The sequence below is a fragment of the Oncorhynchus masou genome, chromosome 1 (assembly GCF_036934945.1).
Source record: "Oncorhynchus masou masou isolate Uvic2021 chromosome 1, UVic_Omas_1.1, whole genome shotgun sequence".
Taxonomy (NCBI): Eukaryota; Metazoa; Chordata; class Actinopteri; order Salmoniformes; family Salmonidae; genus Oncorhynchus; species Oncorhynchus masou.
In genome coordinates, this window is record NC_088212.1 from 39552269 (window position 1) to 39578744 (window position 26476).

Genomic DNA, 26476 nt, shown 5'->3' on the forward strand with positions numbered 1-26476 from the left:
CCAACTCTGCACGTGACGCACGCTGGCTTGGTGCTTGTCCACTGGGCAATGTAGTTAACAAAATAATATAACAAATACAATATACAATATAATATTTTGAACAATGTACCTGATAGAAACAGCACAAAATTGCACGTCATGCAATGCATACGAACCCCCCCATGCACCAAAAAACTGGGGGATTTTTCCCGTTGGTCCCAGGATTCAAACTGGCAACCCTCCAGTTGCTGGCTCGGCTCTCTAGCCTGCCGCCCCCTGACATGTGTGATGATGGTGGCATTAGGCCTAATTTAAATGTATAGATCTGAAAATACAACCGACAACTTAGATTTGTTTGCTCATTAAATCTTACCTTTAATATAGTTAACAAAGCAAATTATGGATTTAAACACTCCAATCAAGTATACAGTTAGCATACATAACATACTTTAGCAATTCAGCTGTCACTGAACTGTACCCTCATAAAACAGAGGATGACAGTTGGGTAGCACCATTATAAAAAGTACAATAAAATAATGAGAAACTCGCACACACATTATTGTAAAAGAAAAAAACAAAGAAAAAAAATGATTTAAAATCCCTGACTTTTACAACAATAAGTTACTTATGATGTTTGCTGGAAAATATGAGATTGTTCATGAATGTCGAAAAGGAAGCAAACAAAAAAACATGTATTTTCTCACTATAAGGCACTGAGGGGGATTAGTTGTATCCCTCCATTTTAACTACTGTACCACCACCACTCTGTTGTGGTGTGGAGCAGACTAATGTCTGCTATTTGGTCACAATTTTTACAATGGAAAAGGAACTTTTCAGGCACTTGGGACTGGTACTGGCTTTATTACAGATGTCTGAGTGAGAGAACGCCACAGAATAACTTCAAATAGAGCATGTTGAGCATACTGATGACATCTGAGGGAGTACCCTGTACCACAGCTGAAAAGATGGGTGAGGGTAACAACCATGCACTTCAAAATGATGAAGTCTAAATTTCCCAAGGAAGAGGTAATCGAATAAATTATTAAATCAACTTGCTGCACAATTCTAAGTGAGAAAAAAGGCACAGAACATCTCTTGGAATAAGACTGTTTGTTAAACATTTCCCAACAGCAATGCACTTACTGGCAGTTAGTTATTGCATCCTATTATGGTATTGTACTGTACTGTATCCTCAATAAGCATCTTCATTAAGCTACTCAGAGAGTAGCCTACATGAGGCACCTACGGCATAAAGCCATTACAAACTATTATTAGCTAATGATCAATAAAGTCTGTAGTGTTCCCAAATATGCCTTTGTTCATAGTCCAAGAGAGAGAATTATTTGTCAGAGATCCAAACTCCGGGAAAATTACCTTTTTGAATTAACGTTTTATCATATTAAAAAAAGAAAGTGCAGCAGAATTCCCTTTATAATGCACTAATTTTGTCCAGGGCCCAAACGTAGTGCACTATATAGGGAATAGGGTGCCATATGAGTCTCATCATCACCTCTAGTGGGGAGCAGTGGGGATGTACATTTCATGTCTCTAACCCAAGCGTGACAGAGAAACTCTCAGTCCCGTATTGACCTCAACCAGAGAGCTGGGACTGGAAGAGGCTACCTGGTTTTGGGAAGACAGAAGGATACATCAAATGGTCTGCCTAAGAAGGAGAGGGGATGTCTGAAAGAGGTGGGCAGTGGGTTGCTTCTTTAGGCATAACCAATGAGTGCTGTCCATACACTGTGGCACTCCCCACTAGGAGGGTTCATAACAGCTGTAGGCGTATTGGCAACACAATAAAATAGTTATCCTGGACTGCTGACTGGGAGGGAGAGACAGGGGGAGAGAGCGAGGGGTTTGGGGGCTTTTTGACAGTCTCTCTGTGGTGGTGATGATTCTGTTCTCTTTCATCCTTTTATCTGTGTATAACCTGGTTGTTCAGTAGCCCAGGGAAGGACTCCTCAGTCTCAGTGCTTAACGAACCACCTGGACACAGGAAAGGAGACAAATGTTCACACAGTGTTACAATGTCACAACACTCTTAACGCATTACCCTTTCAAACCAACGTTCGTCAGACGTCTAAATGTCAAGATGAAAGCAAGTCCCACTGTTATATTGAGCTTAGCTGTAAAAGAACGCACGTCGGCGCGGTTTCACACTGTAGGTTTTATGACATGTGCCACTCATTCTGACAACCCATTCATACGTAAAGCAGCACACGGTCTTAAACCATAACAACCCACACTCTGACGTACAGCACGTGGTACCAGACATAACACCCCCCCCCCCCCTTTCCAAAACCGGGGACTGGTACCAACGAAAAATGTCCATAGAACCTAGAGTGATACCTGTAAGAAAGAAACAATAACCCTTAAACGGAAGAGGTAAACAACGACTCTCCAAACTAGACACTTCAGTCCATTAACCTGGAGGTTGGCGAAGACACCGGGCGGAGCCTAAGAGGGAATGGAGGCTAAGTAGCCCTCCAGATGAGCGGGGCGAGTTCGTGCCCCCATAGGCCGTTCTTCAGCCGCCACCGCTTGTGGCTCTGGCCCTTCGGGAGCCCACAGAGGCTGGGACTCAGGTGGTAGTAGTGGAGGTCCATCAGCTGGTGTCTCTGTTTGCCTTGTTGAAACCCTGTTTCATTGTTCTTTGGTACCTGCCTGCTTTGCTTGGATGCGCCTAGTCGCCGATGCTGCTCCACTTTGTGTTCTGTGTTCCATCTCACGACCAAGCATGAGAGATCCCGGGGAGTCCTGTGTTGTTTGCTTGCTCTGTAGCGCATGAGAGTTTGGGTCAAGGCAGTACAGAACGTGCACCCCTAGACCAGGTGCGCTCTGATGCCGTTCTACAGCGTTTGGTTGAAACGTTCCACCCCTTCTTTAGCTTGTTGGTTGTAGTAAGCCGTGCAGATGTGTTTGATTCCCTTGTTGCTGAGATAGGAGGAGAACTCGACAGTTAGTTGGAGCCCATTGTCCTTGGTGAGGGTGAGGGGTAGGCCCCACCTTGTGAACAGGCTGTCTAGGATGTCCATGATGGCCTGTGCTGTGACAGTTCCGACAGGAAGCACTTCTGGCCACTGAGTTCATACGCCACCACCAGGAAGCGCTGATGGTGAGGGACTGTGTGCCCATGGATCTCGCAACAGATGTCCAGGGGAGGCCATGCGAGAGGCTGCGGGGGGGGGGGGGGGGTTGTGCGGACCTACCTGTTTTCCCACTGAGGAGGCATGCAGCACAATCCCTAAACACGGCTTCACTGTCGTGGTCGATGCCTGGCCACCCCACAAGGTCTCGACACCTTCACTATGCCCAAGTGACCTTTGTGGGCTATGGATAGAACACGCGCATGCAGGCTACTCGGGACCACAATGCACAACCCTCGAGAGCCACAGACGTCTTCCCAGCAAGGTTTGTGCTTCACCCTGGCGAAAGGCACCAGCTCTTCTGGCACACGTGCTGGCCATCCAGTGCGTATGTAGGTGTGCAGGGTAGACAGTGTGAGGTCCTGTTCCGATCTTGCTTCAGTTCCTCCAGTTCAGTTCTCAGTTCCTGACACGGCTGGCTGAAGGGGAGCGTAGAGCATTTGTACGAGCTCTGATTTGTCGTCTGGCAAGACAATCGGAGTAGGAGTGTCAATGGAGCATCAGAGGAGGTCTGCAGCCATGTTATCCATCCCCAGAGAGAACTTCAGCTGATAGTCATACTGTCTGAGGCGGTGGCCCATCTGTGCAGCCGAAGTGGCTTGTGGCCAGTTCCTGAGGCTCACAGTAGCGTCGTGAGAGACTGGTGGTCAGTTCGGAGCGTGAACAGCCGGACGTATAGGTAGAGGTACCACTTTTCGCACGACAAGACATAGGCCAGTGCTTCTCGTTCGACCACAGAGTACCGTTACTTAGTGGGGCTCAGGGCCCTCGAAGCAAAGGCGATGGGCCTCTCAATGCCATTCTGCAGCTGTGAGAGGACTGCTCCTCGTGCTCCAGCTGAGGCTTCACAGGTGGCAATGGTGGGGCAGACGTGGTCAAAGTGAGCTAAGACTGGTGCTGTGGTGAGCTGGCTCTTCAGTGAGTGGACCGTGTCTGAGCAGGCCCGTGTTCAGGCCCATGGCTGGCGAAGGAGCTCGCGAAGGGGCGCTGTGGTCTGAGAGTATTGGGGCAGAAACCAGAGGTACTAGGCTGTCATGACCAAGAATGAGGCCACCTGAGAGGCTGAGGTAGGTTCTGGGATGCAGTGGACGACTTCAATGTTCGACATGAGTGGACCAATGCCTTTGGCCGACAGGCGGACTCCCACTAACTCAACGGCTGGAGCTGTAAAGGTGCACTTTTCGCCGTTCAGGGTCAGGTTGTTTCACAGTAGAGGACTGAATACATCACTCTGACATTTTATGACATGTGCCACTCATTCTGACAACCCATTCATAAGTAAAGCAGCACACTGTCGTAAGCCATTACAACATACAGTAACATACATAACACCCACGACAGCAGTTGTGTAGATCCAACAACTGCGTATGCCTCCACCAAAAATGAATGCCATATAGCTGGGTCAATATATCTTGACATTAGTCTACTTCTGAAAACATCTAACTTTCATTTATGAGTGAAATGGTCTTTTAATTCAAGCAGGGTGGTGGAACAATGCAGTAACACAGAATGTCTGATGTAAAACAGTCGCTCTGCCAATGCTTCACCATTGCCTCACCATTATGACAGCTGTACATCCATATACGGTGGCCGTCGTATCTGCATCTGCACTTCATGAAGTTATTGGAGTAGTCGGACTCAGGCACCTCATAGTTAGGGTTAATAACAACCTGTGGGACAGAGGCAAATGCTGTGAGTGGCCATATTGACAATCTAAAAAGTGTCTGGCAGAGACAACTAGTCCAACATGGAGATCCAACTCTACAACTAACAAAATACATAGTTTGCGTACTACATGAAAAACCTCAATCGATAACATAGAATAATAGTGATGGTATGACTTTGGTTACGGCCAAAATTGCAGCCTATTCCCTATAGTGCACTACTTTTGACCAGAGCCCTATCAAAAGTAGTGCACTATATGGGGAATAGGTTGCCATTTGGGAGTTTTACAGCATGTAACCAGCAAAGTCACTCACCTGGAATATGTAATCTCCGGGCTTAATGTCTGTGATGTCGATCCACTGGCAGTCAATATCATGTCTGTACGTATCCCAGCAGCCCACAGTGATGCCTTGTTCCCCAAAGTTGGCACACTCATATCTTTTCTCAATACCTGCCAAAGTTATAATCAATCAAAGACAAACAGGTAAGCACATACTTTTGCACGATGGATGCTTTTGTGAGTGACAGTTGGGCTATTGCTCAGAGTTGGATGGATATAGGCTGTATTATATTCCGCTTGGAGTGAGGAACACCGAGTAGACGAGGGCTTTCCACACTACTGAGCTGAACAGAGCGTAGCCAAACCTACTGAAAATGCCTATTTACACATCTGCCAAAGTTACTGGAACCAGGCTGAAAGGAACTACACGGCACAGTTTGGTTCAGGTTGGCATAATAGTGTAAAAAAGGGTCAAAGGTTGCCGGAGGGTGGCATGAATGGGGAAGTTGCATGGCCTCGGTCAAAAGTAGCGCACTGGGGAATAGGGTGCCATTTGGGATGCACACCTGTCTCTCCAGGCTCTTACCCTCTTCACATTCGGTGTCCTCCAGACAGAAGCTGGCCTTGTGTCCCTCTGCCACCTTGGTGCCGTTGAGGCTGAGCAGGTCGTAGTGGGTGAACACCTCCATGCTGTGATAATGGCTGGACACAGAGAGAGACACGTTTATTCAACTAACCTCTAGTTTGCAATCGCAGTGCAATGGCAGTGCAATCACAGTGCAATCACAGTGCAATCACAGTGAGGTGCCTAGTATATTCTCTCTGAAGCACAAGAGCTCGAGACACTGTTGAAACACATGGCACCAAGGCCAAAGAAACCGAAAATAAACATTTATTTTAAAAATGGTATATATTTAGTGATTCTATGTATAATCCCACAGGGCCGTTGGCAGAAGGCTGATTGGAGCGCCACTGCATGCTGTCATGTTTTGGCCACCTGAGGATACACCAAGGGTTTGATGTGTGTAGAGCTGGTGACTGTGTGAAGCTGCCAACATTGCAGAAGTTCATCCAATGCCTTGACCACAAACATCTGAGACGTTCCAGTCCATAGTCAATTACAGGGCAGAGAACTTATGGAAATGGAAAACTGTTTTTTTTGTTGCTTCTGACAGTTATTTCCAAACAGTGTTAAAATAACCAATCCTGTTGAGCGACACAACTGTGAGGTTAATAAATCACCAATTTAAACAACAAAAAAAAGGAAATGATCGTACAGTTTCACAGACAAACAAACAGACAGGAAAATCCATGGAGCTACTTGCCTGTGGCAGTCATGCCACACCCAAGAGTGGCGTTCAGCCTTGGGACGAAAGTCAGACTGTCCGTTGTTGTGGATCTGGGAGGAGAAGCGCAGCAGGCGGCGGTGAGAGCTGGCAGGGGTCTCACTGGAGGTGGTGGATAGGCAGTTCTCCTCATAGGCACACTGCAGCATGAACATGGGTCTGTCCTCCATATAGGTGGTCTGCTCCACTATCTGGGGGTTCAGCACCAGGTCAGGGGCAGCTGAGGGGAGAGCAGGGAGTTGTGGCAGTTACAGGTTCGAAATCAGACCATACTTTATCCTCACAATTTACTGTAACGTGTCGTCCTGCTGACTACGGAAATTACAATGTTACAGATCCGCACTCAAAAGATTGAAAGATGAGATTGCAGTTAGGATGAGCCTGAGGGATGCTTATAATAGCCATTAAGTCATAGTGGGCCAGGCGGGACAAATGCATGTTTTAGCATGCAAGCAATCATCATCATTCAATGCAAGACATCTAGTCCAGGCAGACGACTGTCTGTGAGGAAAAGACAGTATGAGTTCCCTCTTACTCTCTGAGCAGGAGACTCCGGCAGCATTGCGTCCCCCTCCTTTAGGACAGGTAAGATGAGCTCCATGGTGCAGGCACTGGGAAAGGGACATCTCAGTGCCAGAACATCGCACTCCACTCATCACCACAGGGTCAGCACTCACCTCCCCTGGCCAGTACCACGTCTCCTACAGGACAGGAACACAGCGTGATAGCAGTCATTGAGTGGTTTAGATCAGACAGAGAATTTGTGGAATTTTGTCATAGGTTGTGTTTGCTATGCTAATATATTATTATATTTATATGTTCAAATAAGTAGTTGGATAATTCAACAGTACATGTATGTAGATACCAGTAAGTGTAAATGAGTTGAAAAATGTACCGGTAGTATTCATATTCACTATGGATTCAAGGAGGATAGCAAGACATACTGTATGGGCAAAGCAGTTTTTCTACCAACCACAAGAGGGTTGGTATCTATCTGCAACATTAAAGCTGATCTACCGCCTAAATGAAAGATTATTTAATTTAATATAAATATATATTTTCTTTTACCACAAGAGGGGGCAACCTGTTCATTATCTCTCGAGCTATGCATTAGTGGCACTGTTCCTTGGCTTAGTTCTTCATTTATCCCTGAAGTGTAGCCATCACAAACATTAAAACCAACTACAGACTACAAAGTAGACAAGGTCTAATTGTATTCATACGTTGTGTTGTATTGTAATTAAGGAGTAAGAGTAATCATTCCTCATAAATCTCTGTTCTATAGCAACCATCATTTCCACCATTCCAAGGTTTACAGAGATTTTCCAAACCCACTATTACTGTTATCAAGCAGTCTAGTAAAAATCCATTTGACACAACAAATACTGTGCTGTCTGATGGGAAGGTCTGCGTAATGCTTCTCAGGTGCAAACAGTTAAGAGATGACGGTCCTACAACACCAGAGGAGGTATTTGTCACCCGTAGCAACTAGAGACATACACACACAGTTTTAGGAGACTGAATGAGGGCCCTAATTTGGGAAAGCTGTCATTTGGAACAGAACTGATGTCAAAAGGACAGATTACATGGTATGGAAGGAATTGTTTTGATTCACAACAGGCTGATGACCTTTTTTCAGTAGGGTAACTGTACAGTGCTGTAATGCTGTGGAGAGCACTGATGCATGTTCGGACAGGTCGTCAGAATTAGGAATTTGTTCTTAATTGATTTACCTGTATAAATAAAGGTTCAATAAATAGACATTTCAAAAAAACGTTTCTCACCTGGAAGGCATTGCTGGCGAAGCCGAGGTCAAGCTGTCTGCACACGACCATAGCCTCGATGGTGCCCCAGCCATCACTGCACACCGTACCCCATGCCTGGGAGCCGTTTCTCTCCACCAGCACCTCCACACGCCCCTCGTTTGGGTTACGTCCCCCACTCAGACGCAGCTGCACAGAGAGACACATGAGAGGTATTTAGCTACAAACATACAGACAGCAGCAATAGGAATACTACTTTGTCCATTACTGCACAATACAATGTTTATATTTTATGAAAGAAAGAAATGTACTGTAGGAAAATTTTCAATCTTATTGACTATAGTGATGAGAACAGCACATACAGTGGGGAGAACAGTGGGGAGAAGTATATGATACACTGCCGATTTTGCAGGTTTTCCTACTTACAAAGCATGTAGAGGTCTGTATTTTTTATCATAGGTACATTTCAACTGTGAGAGACGGAATCTAAAACAAAAATCCAGAAAATCACATTGTATGATTTTTAAGTAATTAATTTGCATTTCATTGCATGACATAAGTATTTGATCACCTACCAACCAGTAAGAATTCCGGCTCTCAAAGACCTGTTAGTTTTTCTTTAAGAAGCCCTCCTGTTCTCCACTCATTACCTGTATTAACTGCACCTGTTTGAACTTGTTACCTGTATAAAATACACCTGTCCACACACTCAATCAAACAGACTCCAACCTCTCCACAATGGCCAAGACCAGAGAGCTGTGTAAGGACATCAGGGATAAAATTGTAGACCTGCACAAGGCTGGGATGGGCAACAGGACAATAGGCAAGCCGCTTGGTGAGAAGGTAACAACTGTTGGCGCAATTATTAGAAAATGTAAGAAGTTCAAGATGACGGTCAATCACCCTCGGTCTGGGGCTCCATGCAAGATCTCACCTCGTGGGGCATCAATGATCATGAGGAAGGTGAGGGATCAGCCCAGAACTACACGGCAGGACCTGGTCAATGACCTAAAGAGAGCTGGGATCAGTCTCAAAGAAAAGCATTACTAACACACTACGCCATCATAGATTAAAATCCTGCAGCCCACGCAAGGTCCCCCTGCTCAAGCCAGCGCATGTCCAGGCCTGTCTCAAGTTTGCCAATGACCATCTGGATGATCCAGAGGAGGAAGGGGGGAAGGTCATGTGGTCTGATGAGACAAAAATAGAGCTTTTGGTCTAAACTCCACTCGCCGTGTTTGGAGGAAGAAGAAGGATGAGTACAACCCCAAGAACACCATCCCAAACGTGAAGCTCTTGGCCAACAACCTCCTTCCCTCAGTAAGAGCATTGAAGATGGGTCGGGGTCGGGTCTTCCAGCATGACAACGACCCAAAACACACAGCCAGGGCAACTAAGGAGTGGCTCCGTAAGAAGCATTTCAAGGTCCTGAAGTGGCCTAGCCAGTCTCCAGACCTGAACCCAATAGAAAATCTTTGGAGGGAGCTGAAAGTCCATATTGCCCAGTGACAGCCCCGAAACCTGAAGGATCTGGAGAAGGTCTGTATGGAGGAGTGGGCCAAAATCCCTGCTGCATTGTGTGCAAACCTGGTCAAGAACTACAGGAAACGTATTATCTCTGTAATTGCAAACAAAGGTTTCTGTACCAAATATTAAGTTCTACATTTCTGATATATCAAATACTTATGTCATGCAATAAATGCAAATGAATTACTTGAAAATCATTCAATGTGATTTTCAGGATTTTTGTTTTAGATTCCGCCTCACACAGTTGAAGTGTACCTATGATAACAATTACAGACCTCTACATGCTTTGTAAGTAGGAAAACCTGCAAGATCGGCAGTGTATCAAATACTTGTTCTCCCCATTGTAAAGTCTCCGTTAAAGATAGTCAGGTAAAGAGCACAGGCTAACACACAGACACACGCACACAGACACAAGCACACAGACACTCACCCTCTCCTGGAAGCCCATTGCTGGGACGTTACACCTCACGGCTGCATCCTCCTCATGGCTGCAGCCCAGCGACTCTTTGTTGAAGAAGCACTCTGTGATGGACTTCTCAAAGCCAGAGCACTCAATCTCATTCATATGGACTGGGCCCATGCCTGGGAAACACACAAAGGAGAATAGTACTGGTAAGAGATGGGGTAGAGACTCTTGGAGACTCTTTCCCAGATGTTCAGGGAAGCTAAAACAACAGTTGAGTGTGGCCAAAAACGGTGTGGTTCCACGTTGACAGGTAAATGGAACTGTGGTGAATCTAAGTCCAAGACTTGGTGTTTCAGTCAACAAGCTCATGGGAGATCACGCATTTGAATTTCAGGGTCTTGTCAACACTTTATTAGATGAGTTTCATTATTGAAGGTTGAAGAGGATGTTTTCATGTCTGTTCTAGCTGGTCTGCTATTAAAGATGTGTCTTTCTGTAACTTATTTTCCTGGAGGCCTTAGATACAGAGATGATGTTCCTTTCTCCTTGACAGGAGTAAATCATGTGGGGAAAATATTTTTTCCAAAAGGAACAACCAGTCCAGAATTCTCTCTGGATGCTTCTCAAATGGCACCCATATCGTCACTGTCTGATGAAAACCTTGTAATAAAATGTTTGGCGACTTAATTTACTTTTACTCATTTATTGAAAGCAGTAACTCCCTTCAATGAACATGTCAGGACTCCAGGACCCCAAAAAATGTTTAAAAAAAGAAACTCCAAACGTTTCAGAAATGTTTGTTTGTTAATGGGAAAATTGTATGTTTTGAAAAGTTCCTGTTTTGGAGATAAGAGGTTTTCATCAGACAGCAACGATATAGTGTACTACTTTTCGTCAAAGGTAGGGACTATGTAAGGGATAGGGTGCCATTCGAAACTTAGCCCATCTGCTGTTTCCATGTTCCATAATGTGCCATTATTCTGTAATTTACTACTCCTTTTTTCAGGCTCATGCCTGCATGGACTAGCTCAGAGATAAAATTAATAATAGCTGTACCTATTCGGAAAACAGCAGTGTGCAATTCCTTTCAACCCTGTTATCGTGTCCCATGTAGCTCAGTTGGTAGAGCATGGCCCTTCACTTCAGCCTCACTGAAAATAGGTGAATTATTTAAAGACACAGTTAAATCAAATCAAACTTTGTCACATACGCCGAATACAACAAGTGTAGACCTTACCGTGAAATGCTTGCTTGCAAGACTTTAACCAACAGTGCAGTTCAAATAAACTAAAGTAACACAATAAAACAACAATAACGAGGCTATATACAGGGAGTACCGGTACCAAGTCAGTGTGCGGGGGTACAGGTCAGTTAATTTGGTAATTTGTACATGTAGGCAGGGGTGAAGTGACTATGCACAGATAATAAACAGTGGGTTGCAGAAGTGTACAAAACAAATGGGGGGGGGGGATGATGTACATAGTCCAGTGGGCATTTGATTAGTTGTTCAGCAGACTTATGGCTTGGGGGTAGAAGCTGTTAAGGAGCCTTTTGGTCCCAGACTTGGCGCTCTGGTACCGCTTGCCGTGCGGTAGCAGAGAAAACAGTCTATGATTTGGGTGACTGGATTCTCTGACAATTTTATGGGCTTTCCTCTGACACTGCCTATTATATAAATCCTGGATGGCAGGAAGTTTGGCCCCAGTGATGTACTGGGCCGTACGCACTACCCTCTGTAGCGCCTTACGGCCAGATGCCGAGCAGTTGCCATACCAGGCAGTGATGTAACCGGTCAGGATGCTCTCAATGGTGAAGCTGTAGAACTTTTAGGATCTGGGGACCCATGCCAAATCTTTTCAGTCCTCTGAGGCCTGAGGGGGAAAAGGTTTTGTTGTGCCCTCTTCACGACTGTCTTGGTGTGTTTGGACCATGATAGTTCGTGAAACTCTCGACCCGCTCCACTACAGCCCTGTCGATGTTAACAATTACAGTTACTGTAAGATCTGCTGAATACCTCATTTTGACTGCGAGTCAGCGATACCTACTGTATATGGGGAGGGTCCATGCCTTTATGCCTCCGTTATTGGTCTGCCTCTGCAGAAAAAACATATCCATGGTAACTAATATCCCCGCAGGTAACACTGAGTGAGAGAAAACTGGTCAATAAATAGTATGTCCTCGTTTTGGCAGGGCCCATGTCCCTGGAGGGAAAGATGAGGTCTAGAATAAGGGAGTGGATACATGATGTACTCTTTAAATATAGTATTTCTCTCCACTACAGCCTTTCAATTACAGTCCTGGAATATGGCAAGTATGGCCTTGCATTGTTCAGCTCACTGTGACTCTGAGCCTGTATTCACAAAGAATCAGAGTAGGAATGCTGATCGAGGAACAGGTCCCCCTTTTTCATGTTATCTCAGTCATTATGATCCAAAAGGCCAAACTTATCCTAGATCAGCACTGCTACTCTGTGAAGCTTGATGAATATGGGCTCCGAACTGCAGAGAACAAATAACTGATCCATTCCATTTCTATAACCCAGCCTGATCCGGTCCCCCAGCAGACTTCCTGTTTTTCAGGTCAGGGTTAGTGACGGCTCAAAAAGTCGGCAAATAAGGGATAGTATTACAGACTGTTAGATCTTTTGGACATTTTCCCTTTGCAACATTTGGTTTACACATGTAGTTCTAAAGCTACAGTACACAATGAAGCTGTTCATGTAGATGTTTCTTTGTATTCCAGGAATTCAAGTGGTTATATCAGATTTCTACTCAGACTTTGCGCAGTTAGGCCAATGTTGTTTGATTGACTGTTGATTGAAAATGGTGAAACAAACCCAATACTCTTGGACAGCTACTCTAACAATGACCAGACAAACTTGCATGACCTCTAATCTGATTTTGATGACCTATGCAATAACAAAGGTGTGTTTTTAATCTATTCAATGCCTTTTACATAGATCAAACATTATAATAGTCAACTTCATCTTCAGCCCAGTCCACTGCTAGTCTGACCAATATGTTGGAATGCCCATCATGTACTTGGCCAGATGTAATGTTGTGATTGGCACTGTTATTGTAAGTAGGACTGAGTTCCAATCCCTACCCTGTCCAAGCCGACCACCAGACAGGGCCTCCTTGGCACTCCCGAAGCCCAGCTCTCGACACACCACCGTGGCTGACAGGAGGCTCCAATTATCATCGCAGATGGTTCCCCACTCGCCGTTCTTCAGCACCTCCACACGACCTTCCCCTACGATGGCCCCACCTCGCAGACGCACCAACGTTTGCTGCAGGAACAAGAGGGAGATCAGACTCATAGTAGGCTGAGTTATTCAAACACCCAAAGCAAGGCATATGCATTAAGTCACATGAACACATATTGAAATATGAAAGACAACAGAAGGTACAGTAAGTAGACCTTACTGGTCCAAAAAGCAGAAATACAGAGTTCAACTTTCCATAAATGAATGATTCCTTATAGAGAAATAAATAACTGTCTAGAGGTTGCCATCTATAAAGAGTTACAAAACCTCCGTTTTGAATTGGCTCTTTCCCAGACTTTCTGAGAAGCTAGAAGAACGATTGAGTGAGGGCTGTGAGGCTACAGACTGGGTGGCTCCAAGTTTACACAGTGGTACATGTTACTCCCATTTACAGTTTTGGCAAATTGGAAGTGGACACATTAGTAGCATAACCATATCTTATTTACTCCAATTTGTAATTACAGACAGCAATGCATAAGTGTTTGCATGCAGTTTGGGATTGACACTGATTTGTGGTTTGTGTTCCTATACCAAAAAAGGAAACTATAACCTATGTTTATTCCCAGTATACACATAATATTCTAAATAGGTATCTGAAAAACATAAAATACCAAAGCCATCAAAGAAAGTTTACATATTCGAAAGCAGTAAGTATTTGAGTGATGCCTGAATATTTCTTAGGTGAACCTGTGGCAGGGAAAGAGGGAAATATGGTTTTGAAAATGGGATTGACAATTTGAACCAAAGCAGGGACAGGAATAGCATTCTCAAATGTAGAGAATTAGCTTATTAGCAATGTGCCATATTAGCAGTGTGCCCAAACAACTCTGGCATCACAGCGAAGCCTTATTCTGCCTCAAGGCTTCTGCCTCAACTAGTTCAGGATCCTAATACTTCAGTGTAAAAATAATGCTTTCCCACTTGGAACAAACTGGTTGAATCAACGTTGTTTCAAGATAATTTGTCAATGTATTGTGACGTGGAATCTACGTAGAAAATACATTAGATTGATTTGGAAAAAGTAATCAAATGTAAACTGTGGTTTTGAGGGTGAAATTTCAACCATAGGATTATGTCATCATGGTAACCAAATTTCATCATAGACAAACCTTGTATAAAATAAGTTGAATTCGTACCTTTAAAACAACGTCAGATCATCAACATGTTATCCACGATCCTAAAAATAGACTGGGCAGCACCTCCTACTGGAGAATGTATGTATCTACAGCTACCCTTTGGTCTCCCATAGAGAGTTTTAACCAAACCCAGTGCTGTTTATCTTTGATATTTGGCACAGACTATTAAAACCGGTTTTAAAACTTCTTACGGCTGAAATCCCGTTAACGGGATCGATTTGACAACAGCCAGTGAAAGTGCAGGATGCCAAATTCAAACAACAGAAATCTCATAATTAAAATTCCTCAAACATGTAAGTATTATACACCATTTTAAAGATAAACTTGTTGTTAATCCCACCACAGTGTCCGATGTCAACAAGCCTTCACAGCGAAAGCACACCATATGATTATGTTAGGTCAGCACCTAGTCACAGAAAAACACAGCCATTTTTCCAGCCAAAGAGAGGAGTCACATAAAAGCAGAAATAGAGATAAAATGAATCACTAACCTTTGATGATCTTCATCAGATGACACTCATGGGACTTCATGTTACACAATACATGTATGTTTTGTTCGATAAAGTTCATATTTATATCCAAAACTCTCAGTTTACATTGGCGCGTTATGTTCAGTAATGTTTTGCTTCCAAAACATCCGGTGATTTTGCAGAGAGCCACATCAATTTACAAAAATACTCATCATAAATGTTGATGAAAATACAAATGTTATACATGGAATTAAAGATATACTTCTCCTTAATGCAACCGCTGTGTCAGATTTCAAAAAAAGCTTTCCGGAAAAAGCCCACCATGCAATAATCTACAGCGCTCAGAGACCAAAACAAGCCATACAGATACCCGCCATGTTGTGAAGTCAACAGACATCAGAAATAGCATTTTAAATATTAATTTACCTTTGATGATCTTCATCGGAATGCACTCCCAGGAATCCCAGTTCCACAATACATTTTTGTTTTGTTCGATAAAGTCCATAATTTATGTCCAAATACCTCCTTTTTGTTTGTGTGTTTAGTTAACAAATCCAAATTCATGAGGCGCAGACACTTAGTTCAGACGTCAGTTCCATTACAGTTCGTAGAAACATGTCAAACGATGTATAGATTCAATCTTTAGGATGTTTTTAACATAAATCTTCAATAATATTCCAACTGGACAATTCCTTTGTCTTTAGAAAGGAAAAGGAACGCAGCTAGCACTCACGGGTGAGCGCGACACTGAGCTCATGGCATTCTGCCAGACACCTGACTCAAACAGCTCTATTCTCTCCCCCTTCACAGTAGAAGCCTGAAACAAGGTTCTAAAGACTGTTGACATCTAGTGGAAGCCTTAGGAAGTGCAATCGGACCAAATTTAACACTGTATACTGGATATGCAAAGACTTGAAAACCTACAAACCTCAGATTTCCCACTTCTTGGTTGGATTTTTTTCTCAGGTTTTTGCCTGCCATATGAGTTCGGTTCTACTCAGACATCATTCAAACAGTTTTAGAAACTTCAGAGTGTTTTCTATCCAAATCTACTAATAATATGCATATCTTAGCTTCTGGGTCTGAGTAGCAGGCAGTTTACACTGGGCATCCAAGCTACTCAATACTGCCCCCCAGCCATAAGAAGTTAAAACAAAGAACACTCCGAGTAGGTTTTAGGGTGATGCTAAGACACTGCCCAGACAAACTCTGAGTCAGGAGTAAAATCAACTCATAAATGTTTATTTCACCTGGTAATCACGACAGTTTGAGGTACAGCAAAGGAAAGATAGTGATGACGGTCAATGACATTGTTGCAAGTGATGGGGAATAACCAATTGCAACGAGGCATCGCAAGCTGGGAACTCTATAGCACGCTTCAGACAATCACGGTGAATGTGACTGTACATATTAATGTTGCAAGGGTAAAACGTTTGATATAATTTCGCTTGACACAATCACTTCTCTTAATTATCGCCTAATGTGTTGGCTTGCATAACCTTTTTTTGAGATTTTCTGGTTGTTAAAAGCTGAATTTGGACAGTTTTACCATTATATCAACACACTCGTCACTACCGTTTAACAACCAATGAGGTATATAAACCCTGGATTGCTATTGCCATATATTGGCCATTGAGAGGCTTTGAAGCCACCGGTCGGCCATATGCGACTCATTTCAGGAAACTAGACTTATGTCGCACGTCACTACTTCACAGGAGAGCCATTTGAACGTAAACAGGTTTATTTTAATCAAAATGCATTTTTTGGCAGAAATGCCTTCTGGAACATGTGAACTTTCATGTGGCGTAATAACAAACGTGTATGCCATCTATAAATTCAAATAAAATTGTTAACTTACGAGCCTAGTTGGTTTAGCCACAGAAAAATACATGATTGGCTGAGATAATGGGTGGGCTGGACATGCCGAGAGATGAGTTCGGATTGGTCTGCCATGGAGCATGCTTCTGTCTATAACATGAGCTGGTCAGTATGTGTAGGTAATCCTTTCTAACGCGGCTTGTTGAAAGATATAACGTAGTAGAACTGCAAAGCTGTTGCTCTCCACTTTCTGGAGGACTGAGTTTTGAAATCAGTGGAATGCACAGTGGAATTAGAGTATGATAGCTTAGGAGATGGAGAAAATTCTGGCGTTTGAATGCAAATATGCAGACGGAGTCGAAAAACGAACACCTGTATAAAACACCAGTCTTTGGATTACATCTTCAAACTAAGGCAACCATGGCATCCATGACAGAGAGGGAGAAACATCCAACCATTTATACAGGTAAGATAGTCCAGCTAGCCTCATTTTCAGATATTACACATGTCTAATTTTGTAAGAAAGTCATTTTCATTCATAGTTAAAGCGTACTGTTAGCTAGCTATCTAACGGAAACACAAAACACACAGCACAGGTACTCACACGCACCAACGGCCATTGTAACAATAATCGGCAAGACCATGGAAACCAAAGGGCACATATATACAAATACTAATCAGTGGGTATAGGAGACAGGTGTGCGTGATGAAAGTTCCGGAGGGATCCGTGACATTAGTCATCATTAGTCATCACATTTACATAAGTATTCAGACCCTTTACTCAATACTTTGTTGAAGCAAATTTGGCTGCAAATACAGCCTCGAGTCTTCTAGGGTATGACAGTACAAGCTTGGCATTTAGGGAGTTTATCCCATTATTCTCTGCAGATCCTTTCAAGCTCTGCCAGGTAGGATGGGGAGTGCCACTGTACAGCTATTTTCAGGTCTCTCCAGAGATGTTATATCCGGGCTCTGGCTGGCCCACTCAAGGACATTCAGAGACATGTCCCAAAGCCACTCCTGTATTGTCTTGGCTGTGTGCTTAAGGTCATTGTCCTGTTGGAAGGTGAACCTTCACCCCAGCCTGAGGTCCTGAGCGCTCTGGAGCAGGTTTTCATGAAGGATCTCTTTTTGCTCCGTTCATCTTTCCTTGATCCTGACTAGTCTCCCATTTCACTGCCGCTGAAAAACAAACCCACAGCATGATGCAGCCACCACCATGCTTCACCGTAGGGATGGTGCTAGGTTTCCTCCAGACGTGACACTGGGCATTGAGGCCAAAGAGTTCAATCTTGGTTTCATCAGACCAGACAATCTTGTTCCTTAAGGTCTGAGAATCTTTTAGGTTCCTTTCGGCAAACTCCAAGCGGGCTGTCATGTGCCTTTTACTGAGGAGTGGCTTCCGTCTGGCCACTCTACCATAAAGGCCTGATTGGCCTTTAGTGCTGCAGAGATGGTTGTCCTTCTGGAAGGTTCTCCCATCTCCACAGAGGAACTCTGGAGCTCCGTCAGAGTGACCATGGGGTTCTTGGTCATCTCCCTGACCAAGGCCCTTCTCCCCCGTTTGCTTAGTTTGGCTGGGCGGACAGCTCTAGGAAGAGTCTTGGTTGTTCCAAACTTCTTCCATTGAAGAATGATGGGGGCCACTGTGTTCTCGGGGAACTTTAATGCTATAGAAATGTTTCGTACCTCTCCCCAGATCTGTTCCTCAACACAATCCTGTCTCGGAGCTCAATTCCTTCGACCTCATGGCTTGGTTTTTGCTCTGACTGTCGACTGTGGGAACAGATATAGACAGGTGTGTGCCTCTCCATATAATGTTCAATCAATTGAATTTACCAAAGGTGGACTCCAATTAGGTTGTAGAAACATCTCAAGGATGATCAATGGAAACAGGATGCACCTGAGCTCAATTTCGAGTCTCATAGCAAAGGGTCTGAATACTTTTTTTAACCAATTTTTCTCCCCAATTTCGTGGTATCCAATTGTTAGTAGCTACTATCTTGTCTCATCGCTACAACTCCCGTATGGGCTCGGGAGAGACGAAGGTTGAAAGTCATGCGTCCTCCGATACACAACCCAACAAAGCCGCACTGCTTCTTAACACAGCACGCATCCAAACGGGAAGCCAGCCGCACCAACGCGTCGGAGGAAACATTGTGCACCTTGGTTAGCACGCACTGCGCCCGGCCCGCAACAGGGGTCGCTGGTGCGCGATGAGACAAGGATATCCCTACCGGCCAAGCCCTCCCTAACCCGGACGAGGCTAGGCCAATAGTGCGTCGCCCCACGGACCTCCTGGTCGCGGCCGGTGACGACAGAGCCTGGGCACGAACCCAGAGTCTCTGATGGCCCTTAACCACTGCGCCACCCGGGAGGCCCTATTTGTAATACGTTTGCAAACATTTAGAAAAACCTGTTTGAGGAAATTGATTGATGAGGACATTTTAAAAAAATACTTAAAAAAAAATAAGTCTAACGTAACAAAATGTGGAAAAAGTCAAGAGGTCTGAATACTTTACGAATGCACATCTCCTTTAAATGTTGGTATTAAATATTACTTTTGAAATATAGTAGCCTAAAGTTAAGGCTATCTTACAAACTAATGCAACATTCAACCTTTAAATGAGTAACACTTTCATGACCACATTTTGAGGTTACTGTAACTATACATTTCTTCCTATGTAATCATATAAAGCTGCATGTTCAAGACAGTGTGCATAGGTCATCGCAGGTCCGTGGATATCTTCACAATTGTTTTAATAATTTGTTCAGAATATTGAACAGCATTGATCACTTGAACAATGTACTTTTAATGTAATTTCAACTGCAATCCAGGTCATTTGTTTATGCTATCAGATAAAGCTGTTGTGAAATGTACTCTGGATCTGGACAATCTGGAGGCAGAGCTAAACATGTATAATGGTAATATACTGCGTCCCAAATCGCCACCGATTCCCTTTATAATCCACTACCTTTTACCAGGGCCCATGAAGCTCTGGTCAAAATTAGTGCACCATATAGGGTAATGGGTGCCATTTGGGACACAAGCTATTGGATGTCCCTGGTTATGCACAGCTCGCTACAAAACACTGAGATGTGGAAAGTGACAGAGCAGGCAGGCATGCATTCTAATGTAAGATCTTAATTTGAGCCAGTTTGCTACAGCAGGAAAATATTTCTGCAGCAACAGGAAATGTAAATTATTATGTGGATTAAAATGAATGGACATTTTGATACATTTTTCGTGAAGGAAAATCAAGTCTGAAATTTCAAAGTGGAAATGACAAACTTCAGAAGCTTTTTTAAACCTCCAATACACTACTAGTTTGACATTTCTTGCATTGCTTTAAAGTTCTCTTGCAACAAGGTGATCAAATTCAATTTCACACTAGTCGTAAACAACAGGTGTAGACTAACAGTGAAATGCCCTTCCCAACAATGCCAAGAGAAAAATATAGAAGGTAATGTACATATACTGTAGGTAAGGGTAAAGTGACTAGGCAACAGGATGGATAATAAACAGTAGCAGCAGCTTATGTGTTGAGTCAAAATAGATAGTACAAATTAAGATCCTACATCTGTACAGCACTTGGATGTGCAAAATAGATGTTGAATTCCCACAAGATGTTTTCATTAGAACAGCATGAATTATCTCCTTCCCACAGATCCTGAGTCCATGATGATGAATCACTTGACAGTAAACATACAAAACTGCAGATGGGCTTAACAAAGCCAAGTAGCTAAAGTGTTTCTGAGTGTCAGTGTTTTTTTAGTAATGCGTCTCAGAAAACTACATTGTCCATCGATCTCTCACAGGATTCATCAGATCAGCGATAAATTAACACACTCATATTGACAGAATATAGTTCGACCCCCACAGCTACAGTATTTCTCCTATCTACTGTATGTTTTATTTGCCATAGATCAGCAGTGGCACAGCAGAAATCTGCCTGAATAATAGAAATAGAATCACTAGAACAGGTATCCCCAGTCAAGTCAATAGGTCTGGCTATATCAGGTGTTGTGATTATATTTCTATAGAAAGAATGCAGTGGTTTAGTAACTCTATGGTAGCAAAACTGGCCTTTCCCTTTATTCAGATTACAACATCTCACTTTGGTTATTTGAAAATGAAATCATCTCCAGAATATCACTATTTTTTCTAAACAAGTCATATAAAGCTATTTTGAAATTGTATTTTAATCCACCAGACAGATGAATATTACAACAAATATTATGACTAAACTCAAATATATAATTTGATTATTTGATTATATTTTTACATTATTTTGAGGGGGGGAAATGGCATAATATTTGTTAATGATATTATAAATAGGACTGTAAATGTCTGCTATATCCAAAATTATAACCAACTGATTGCAGCATTACCGCAAAAATGCAAGAAGCAAGTGGAAGGGAGAGAACATAAGGAACTTGCATGTCGGCCCTACATTAAAGATCAAAATTGGTTAAAGAAAATTGTGACAAATAAATAAGTATACCAGTTTAATTTAAGAACCCAAAAATTGCCCACTGTGCCATACAGGTTGCAAAATATTCGGCAAGAGATTTTCGATGTGCCGATTCCATGGCACATGGTTTATGAACTAATACACAAAACAATGCCAGGTTCAAAACGTAGAATTTTTCCAATTTAAATTATTATACAAAATTATTGCAACCAATAGAATCAAAATAAATGTATGTGGAGCCTACCTCTGGTCTAAAGGCCTTCCTGAAGCCTGTCATGGGGGTTGGGGAGAAGGCTCTTCCTGGCACACAGCTGACCACCACAGGTGTGCCCCCACCACAGGTGCTATTGGCCTTTGCTGCCACGGCATGGCCCAGCTTGCAGCTTGACACGTGGGCCTCGTTTCCAGTGCAGTTGACAGAGTAATCCCAGTAAGAGGGCTTTCTCCTGCGAGCAAACATCCTGAGAACACAGGGGACACATAGTCAAATAACAACATTTCATACAGAAGGCTGCTATCCCTTTTTCCCTAACACCTATACACTACAGCAGCAAACATAACCGTATGTAGTCAGCCAGTGGGTAAATAACAAGGCATATTCGATTACAAAGGGTTCAGTATTAGGATACAGATGTGCATGTTTAGTCTGGGATGTGAACAACACGTGAGGTTAATTGAGGTCTTCCAGGCCTGTAGGGATGTTAATCCATTCCTTTCCTTTTTAATAGTTAGCCAACCAAAGTGTTTAATGAACGTTTAGGGCAGAACAGCGTGTGCTCATCCTGCGTCTATATCACATGTCTGAGAGGTGTACATGAAAGCAGATTAAAGAGGAGGAGACACGCACACGGCATTGGTTTTCCATTTGGAACCTGGATAAAGAATATTGCTGCTCACTGTCTGGAACTCATCCAAAGCCAGCGTTCTAAGCCACTGAGACTGCGGGGGACATACAGAAGTTGTGAGTATAGGATGGAAAAATAGAACTTCGGGGGAAAAAGGACCGAAAAAGCAATCGTATGTTTGTTTTGGAACAGTGATCTATTGCTACGCTTTAATGGAAAACTGCAATTTCCACAGTAATGTGGGGTATTATCAACAATAAAATATTGAGAAAGCATTATACTGCAGCATACTGTAAATCAGGGATCCCCAAATGGCAGTGATTTTATTCTAAGCAACAAGAAAAACACGTTCTGTTTTTAAATATATTAGTTTTAATTATTGGACATAAATGACTGCAAAAACACCAGCAAATCAGCTCCAAAGTATTTCCACAAATAAAAGAGGGATATACAGTGCATTTGGAAAGTGTTCAGACCCCTTGACTTTTTCCACATTTTGTTATGTTACAGAATTATTTCAAAATTGATTTAAATAAAAAATCTCAATCTCCTGTGACACGCAATACCCTGTAATGACAAAGCAAAAACTGTTTTTGAGAATTTTTTGGCAAAAAAAATTAAAAACAACTGAAATTTCACATTTACATAGGTATTCAGACCCTTAACTCAGTACTTTGTTGAAGCACCCTTGGCAGTGATTCCTGCCTGGAGACTTCTTGGGTATGACACAACAAGCTTCGTGCACATGTATTTGGGAAGTTTCTCCCATTCTTCTCTGAAGATCCTCTCAAGCTCTGTCAGGTTAGATGGGGAGCATCGCTGCACAGCTATTTTCAGGTCTCTTCAGTGATGTTAGATTGGGTTCAAGTCCGGGCTCTGGCTGGGCCATTGATGGACATTCAGAGATCTGAGCACTTTGGAGCAGGTTTCCATCAAGGATGCATGTCTAATGGCTCAGTCGGTAGAGCATGGCGCTTTCGTGGGTTCGATTCCCGCTGGGGCCACCCATATGTAAAAGTAGTGGCCCCAGCCGACTTGTAAGTCGCTTTGGACAAAAGCGTCTGCTAAATGGGATATATTTATTATATATTATGATATATAAGGATCTCTCTGCTTTTTGCTCCATTAATCTTTCCCTCGATCCCGACTAGTCTCCCTGTCCCTGGCACTGAAAAACATCCCCACAGCATGATGCTGCCACCACCATGCTACACCGTAGGGATAGTGCCAGGTTTCCTCAAGACTTGACACTTGGCATTCAGGCCAAAGAGATCAATCTTGGTTTCATCAGAACAGAGAATCTTGTTTTTCAAGGTCTGATAGTCCTTAGGTGCTTTTTGGCTCCAAGCGGGCTGTCATGTGCCTTTTCCTTAGGAGTGGCTTCCGTCTGGCCCTTCTACCATAAAGGCCTGATTGGTGAAGTGCTGCAGATATGGTTATCTTTCTGGAAGGTTCTTCTATCTCCACAGAGGAACTCTGGTGCTCTGTCAGAGTGACCAGCGGGTTCTTGGTCACCTCCCTGATGAAAGCCCTTCTCCCCCGATTGCTGAGTTTGGCCGGGCGACCAGTACTAAGAAGTCTTGGTGGTTCCAAAATTCTTCCATTTAAGAATGATGGAGGCCACTGTGTTCTTGGGGACCTTCAATGCTGCAGAAATGTTTTTGTTCTCCACCCTACAGAATCCAGTACAATACCGTATTTTTGGTGCAAATTCTTTTGGGGACCACTAGTCAATGCACGCCTCTTATAAGGCACACCTCGATTTATGATAATGAGCCAGAAACAACAATACCATTATTATATTTTGAGGCATGCCTTGTTGCAACTGTTAGTGTGACTCTGTACCAATTTAACTCATATGTGGTTATAATGCCCCATCAATTTATAAAATATAAGTGCCAGATTGGAATGGCAGCAAGTTTTAAATATTTATTGCTTAAGTATTTTGTCATGTCCTTTTGGTCTCTTTTGCACTGCAGTTGTTGCCATTTTAAAAGCCTTTGTTATGGCTTCTAGAAGTTCAAAGGATCTAAAACAGCAAATATTAATTGATATGATGTAATGTGTAAGCACATTACCTAGCAGCCAACCTCGCTTGCACCAACCCCCATGTAATTCAGGTGAAATACTATGAAATCTCCCCCCAATGAATTTAATTAATTAATTCATCCATTCATTAATGTATTATGATTATGGTAGCATTTACTTTTTTACAGTACAATACAGTCAATTCTACTGCATTGTACTGTATGTCATTACACAGTACTCACTTTGATACTGTATTTAGATTACAGTAACTCCTTTAGGGTGTACTTTTCATCAGCTTTAAAGTTTGCAGGTGCTATCATCTATTTTGAAAGATGCATTTTTGAAATGAAACATACCACGGCACGGATGACATGCATCTGGAAGATGTGTACTCAACCCTTATGACCTCCAAATTATTTGGAATATGCTACGTTAAACTAGAGGGCATACTGAGGCATTTGAGCAGAGGCAAAGTTTGCATTATGAAATAACTGTAGACATTGGCTGTGTGCCGCCGCCTAGACCAAATGCCAGACTATAAAAACAATCTGCATGGGTTTAAACCAGGTGCAGGCTGGGAGAGATGGAAAGTAGGGAGCTGCTGTGCTGTGTTTACCTAAGAGGAAACTTCTCTCCTTCTCTACCCCTACCGAGACAGTATATTCAAGGTTGCTTCAGATCTAGAGGCGAGAGCTAAGGTTTGAGTGATTAATAACCGCTGGCTATTCCTCTGCAGGTTTCCACGTGTATGTAAGAGTTAGATCTTTCCCCAGCCCAGTCAGTACCCCATTACGACTACTTTAAGGAATGCACTGATCCGGTATACACAGTATATATACAAAGGGGGGGGGGGGGTTACTTACAGTTTTTCTCATTTCCGTACAAGCAATTTTCTATAGCAGAACACCTATGATCAAATACATTTACAGAATTTCAGAAATGTTCTTGCTTTAGTACCTGACTTGCATATCTTAGGTGTTCTAAGGTCAGGTTGTAAGGCAAGAAAATGACTTTAAATACAAATGTCATCTAGGCAATGGTTGATGATTTTTATGATTTTTTTTTACAATATTGCAGACATTCAGAGATGTTGGGTTACTTCTAAGTCATCATCTTCGACATTGTGACCCTCCATTATGGAGCTTTGCTTTGGTGTGGATTGAGGCCTATGCACTCATATTAGTTGCGTTCCTCACGTCCTCCATTGTATTCATCTTTCCTTATTACTATTGTGATGACGCCGATAAATTAATCCTTCACACAATGTGTTTTTTTTTTAAATGATTTTTAAAATCAGAAATAATATTTGATTTAATGTGTATGAAATTGTTTGGTGAAGTATGCATAAAAGGAGAGTACTTGCCCATAATTCAGCACCTTTGGATAGTTGTTTTTCCAATTTTGATCATCATGATTTAGTGACTGCAACGAAAATGTATTGATCTACTGAGATTTTTTAAAGACAAGACTATCTTACTGTTTTGTCTGCTTAGGACTCAAGAGATAAGTATCGTTGCACTAATCATTTTGAAGGCAGACATGTTCTTTTGATGAATGTACACTATCTGCAATTTTGACTGTATAATATCATTTTGATGAATGTATTTCTGTTTTGAGAAGGCAACATCATTTTGGACAAGCATTTAATGTTTTAAATTAGCGTTAAAAAAAAATCCCCATCAAAATCTGTCTTGTTTAAGCTCGAGATATATGTTTTTTTTTGCATGGGCCACGTCTCAATCCGCCAGGTCAGAGTGAGTAGGGATGACCCGTGATGTTCTCTTGATAAGTGTGTGAATTGGACCACTTTCCTGTCGAAATGTAACAAGCACTTTTTGGTTTCAGGGAAAATGCATGGAGTATAAAGTACTTTATTTTCTTTAGGAATGTAGTGAAGTAAAAATAAAGTTGGCAAAAGTATAAATAGTAAAGTAAAGTACAGATACCACAAAAAACTACTTAAGTAGTAGGTTAAAGTATTTTTACTTAAGTACTTTACACCACTGATTAAGGCAAATATGTTCTCTATCCGATAAAGTGGAGCACCAATAATCAAAAAAAATGCATCCACAGCGAGAGGGTAAGAAGGTTAACGTTCTGGTGAGTTGTACGTTTGGTGAATAATGGCCTAAAGTTTCAGTAGCATATTTGGGTGTGAAAGAAACCACATAGGTTCATAATTTCCACTATGAGAGAACTCTTATTTAATTGTTATTTGTTTTGTTATTTTTGTTGGGGGGCTTACAGGTGCATTATCCATTTCAAATTACAGTATACGTTTATAAAACATGTACTGTACCCACAATCTGCCCTAGCAACTAGGG

General features: G+C 42.6%; 1 protein-coding gene across 4 annotated transcripts in view; it reads right to left on the reverse strand.

Annotated features, from left to right (window-relative positions):
- Window positions 1–335: 335 nt before the first annotated feature.
- The window catches only part of LOC135543990 (lysyl oxidase homolog 2B-like), a 65760-nt gene continuing 39619 nt past the window's right edge, over window positions 336–26476 (reverse strand). For all 4 annotated transcript variants that reach the window (XM_064971331.1, XM_064971314.1, XM_064971322.1 and 1 more), the window contains exons 5-14: window positions 21524–21740; window positions 13221–13404; window positions 10140–10291; window positions 8204–8371; window positions 6955–7120; window positions 6399–6639; window positions 5660–5775; window positions 5108–5244; window positions 4687–4798; window positions 336–1968 (exon numbers count right to left, since the gene is read on the reverse strand). In XM_064971331.1, the coding sequence (XP_064827403.1) occupies window positions 1898–1968; window positions 4687–4798; window positions 5108–5244; window positions 5660–5775; window positions 6399–6639; window positions 6955–7120; window positions 8204–8371; window positions 10140–10291; window positions 13221–13404; window positions 21524–21740 (1564 nt within the window). In that variant the 3' untranslated portion in view covers window positions 336–1897. The remainder of the gene's footprint in view (window positions 1969–4686; window positions 4799–5107; window positions 5245–5659; window positions 5776–6398; window positions 6640–6954; window positions 7121–8203; window positions 8372–10139; window positions 10292–13220; window positions 13405–21523; window positions 21741–26476) is intronic.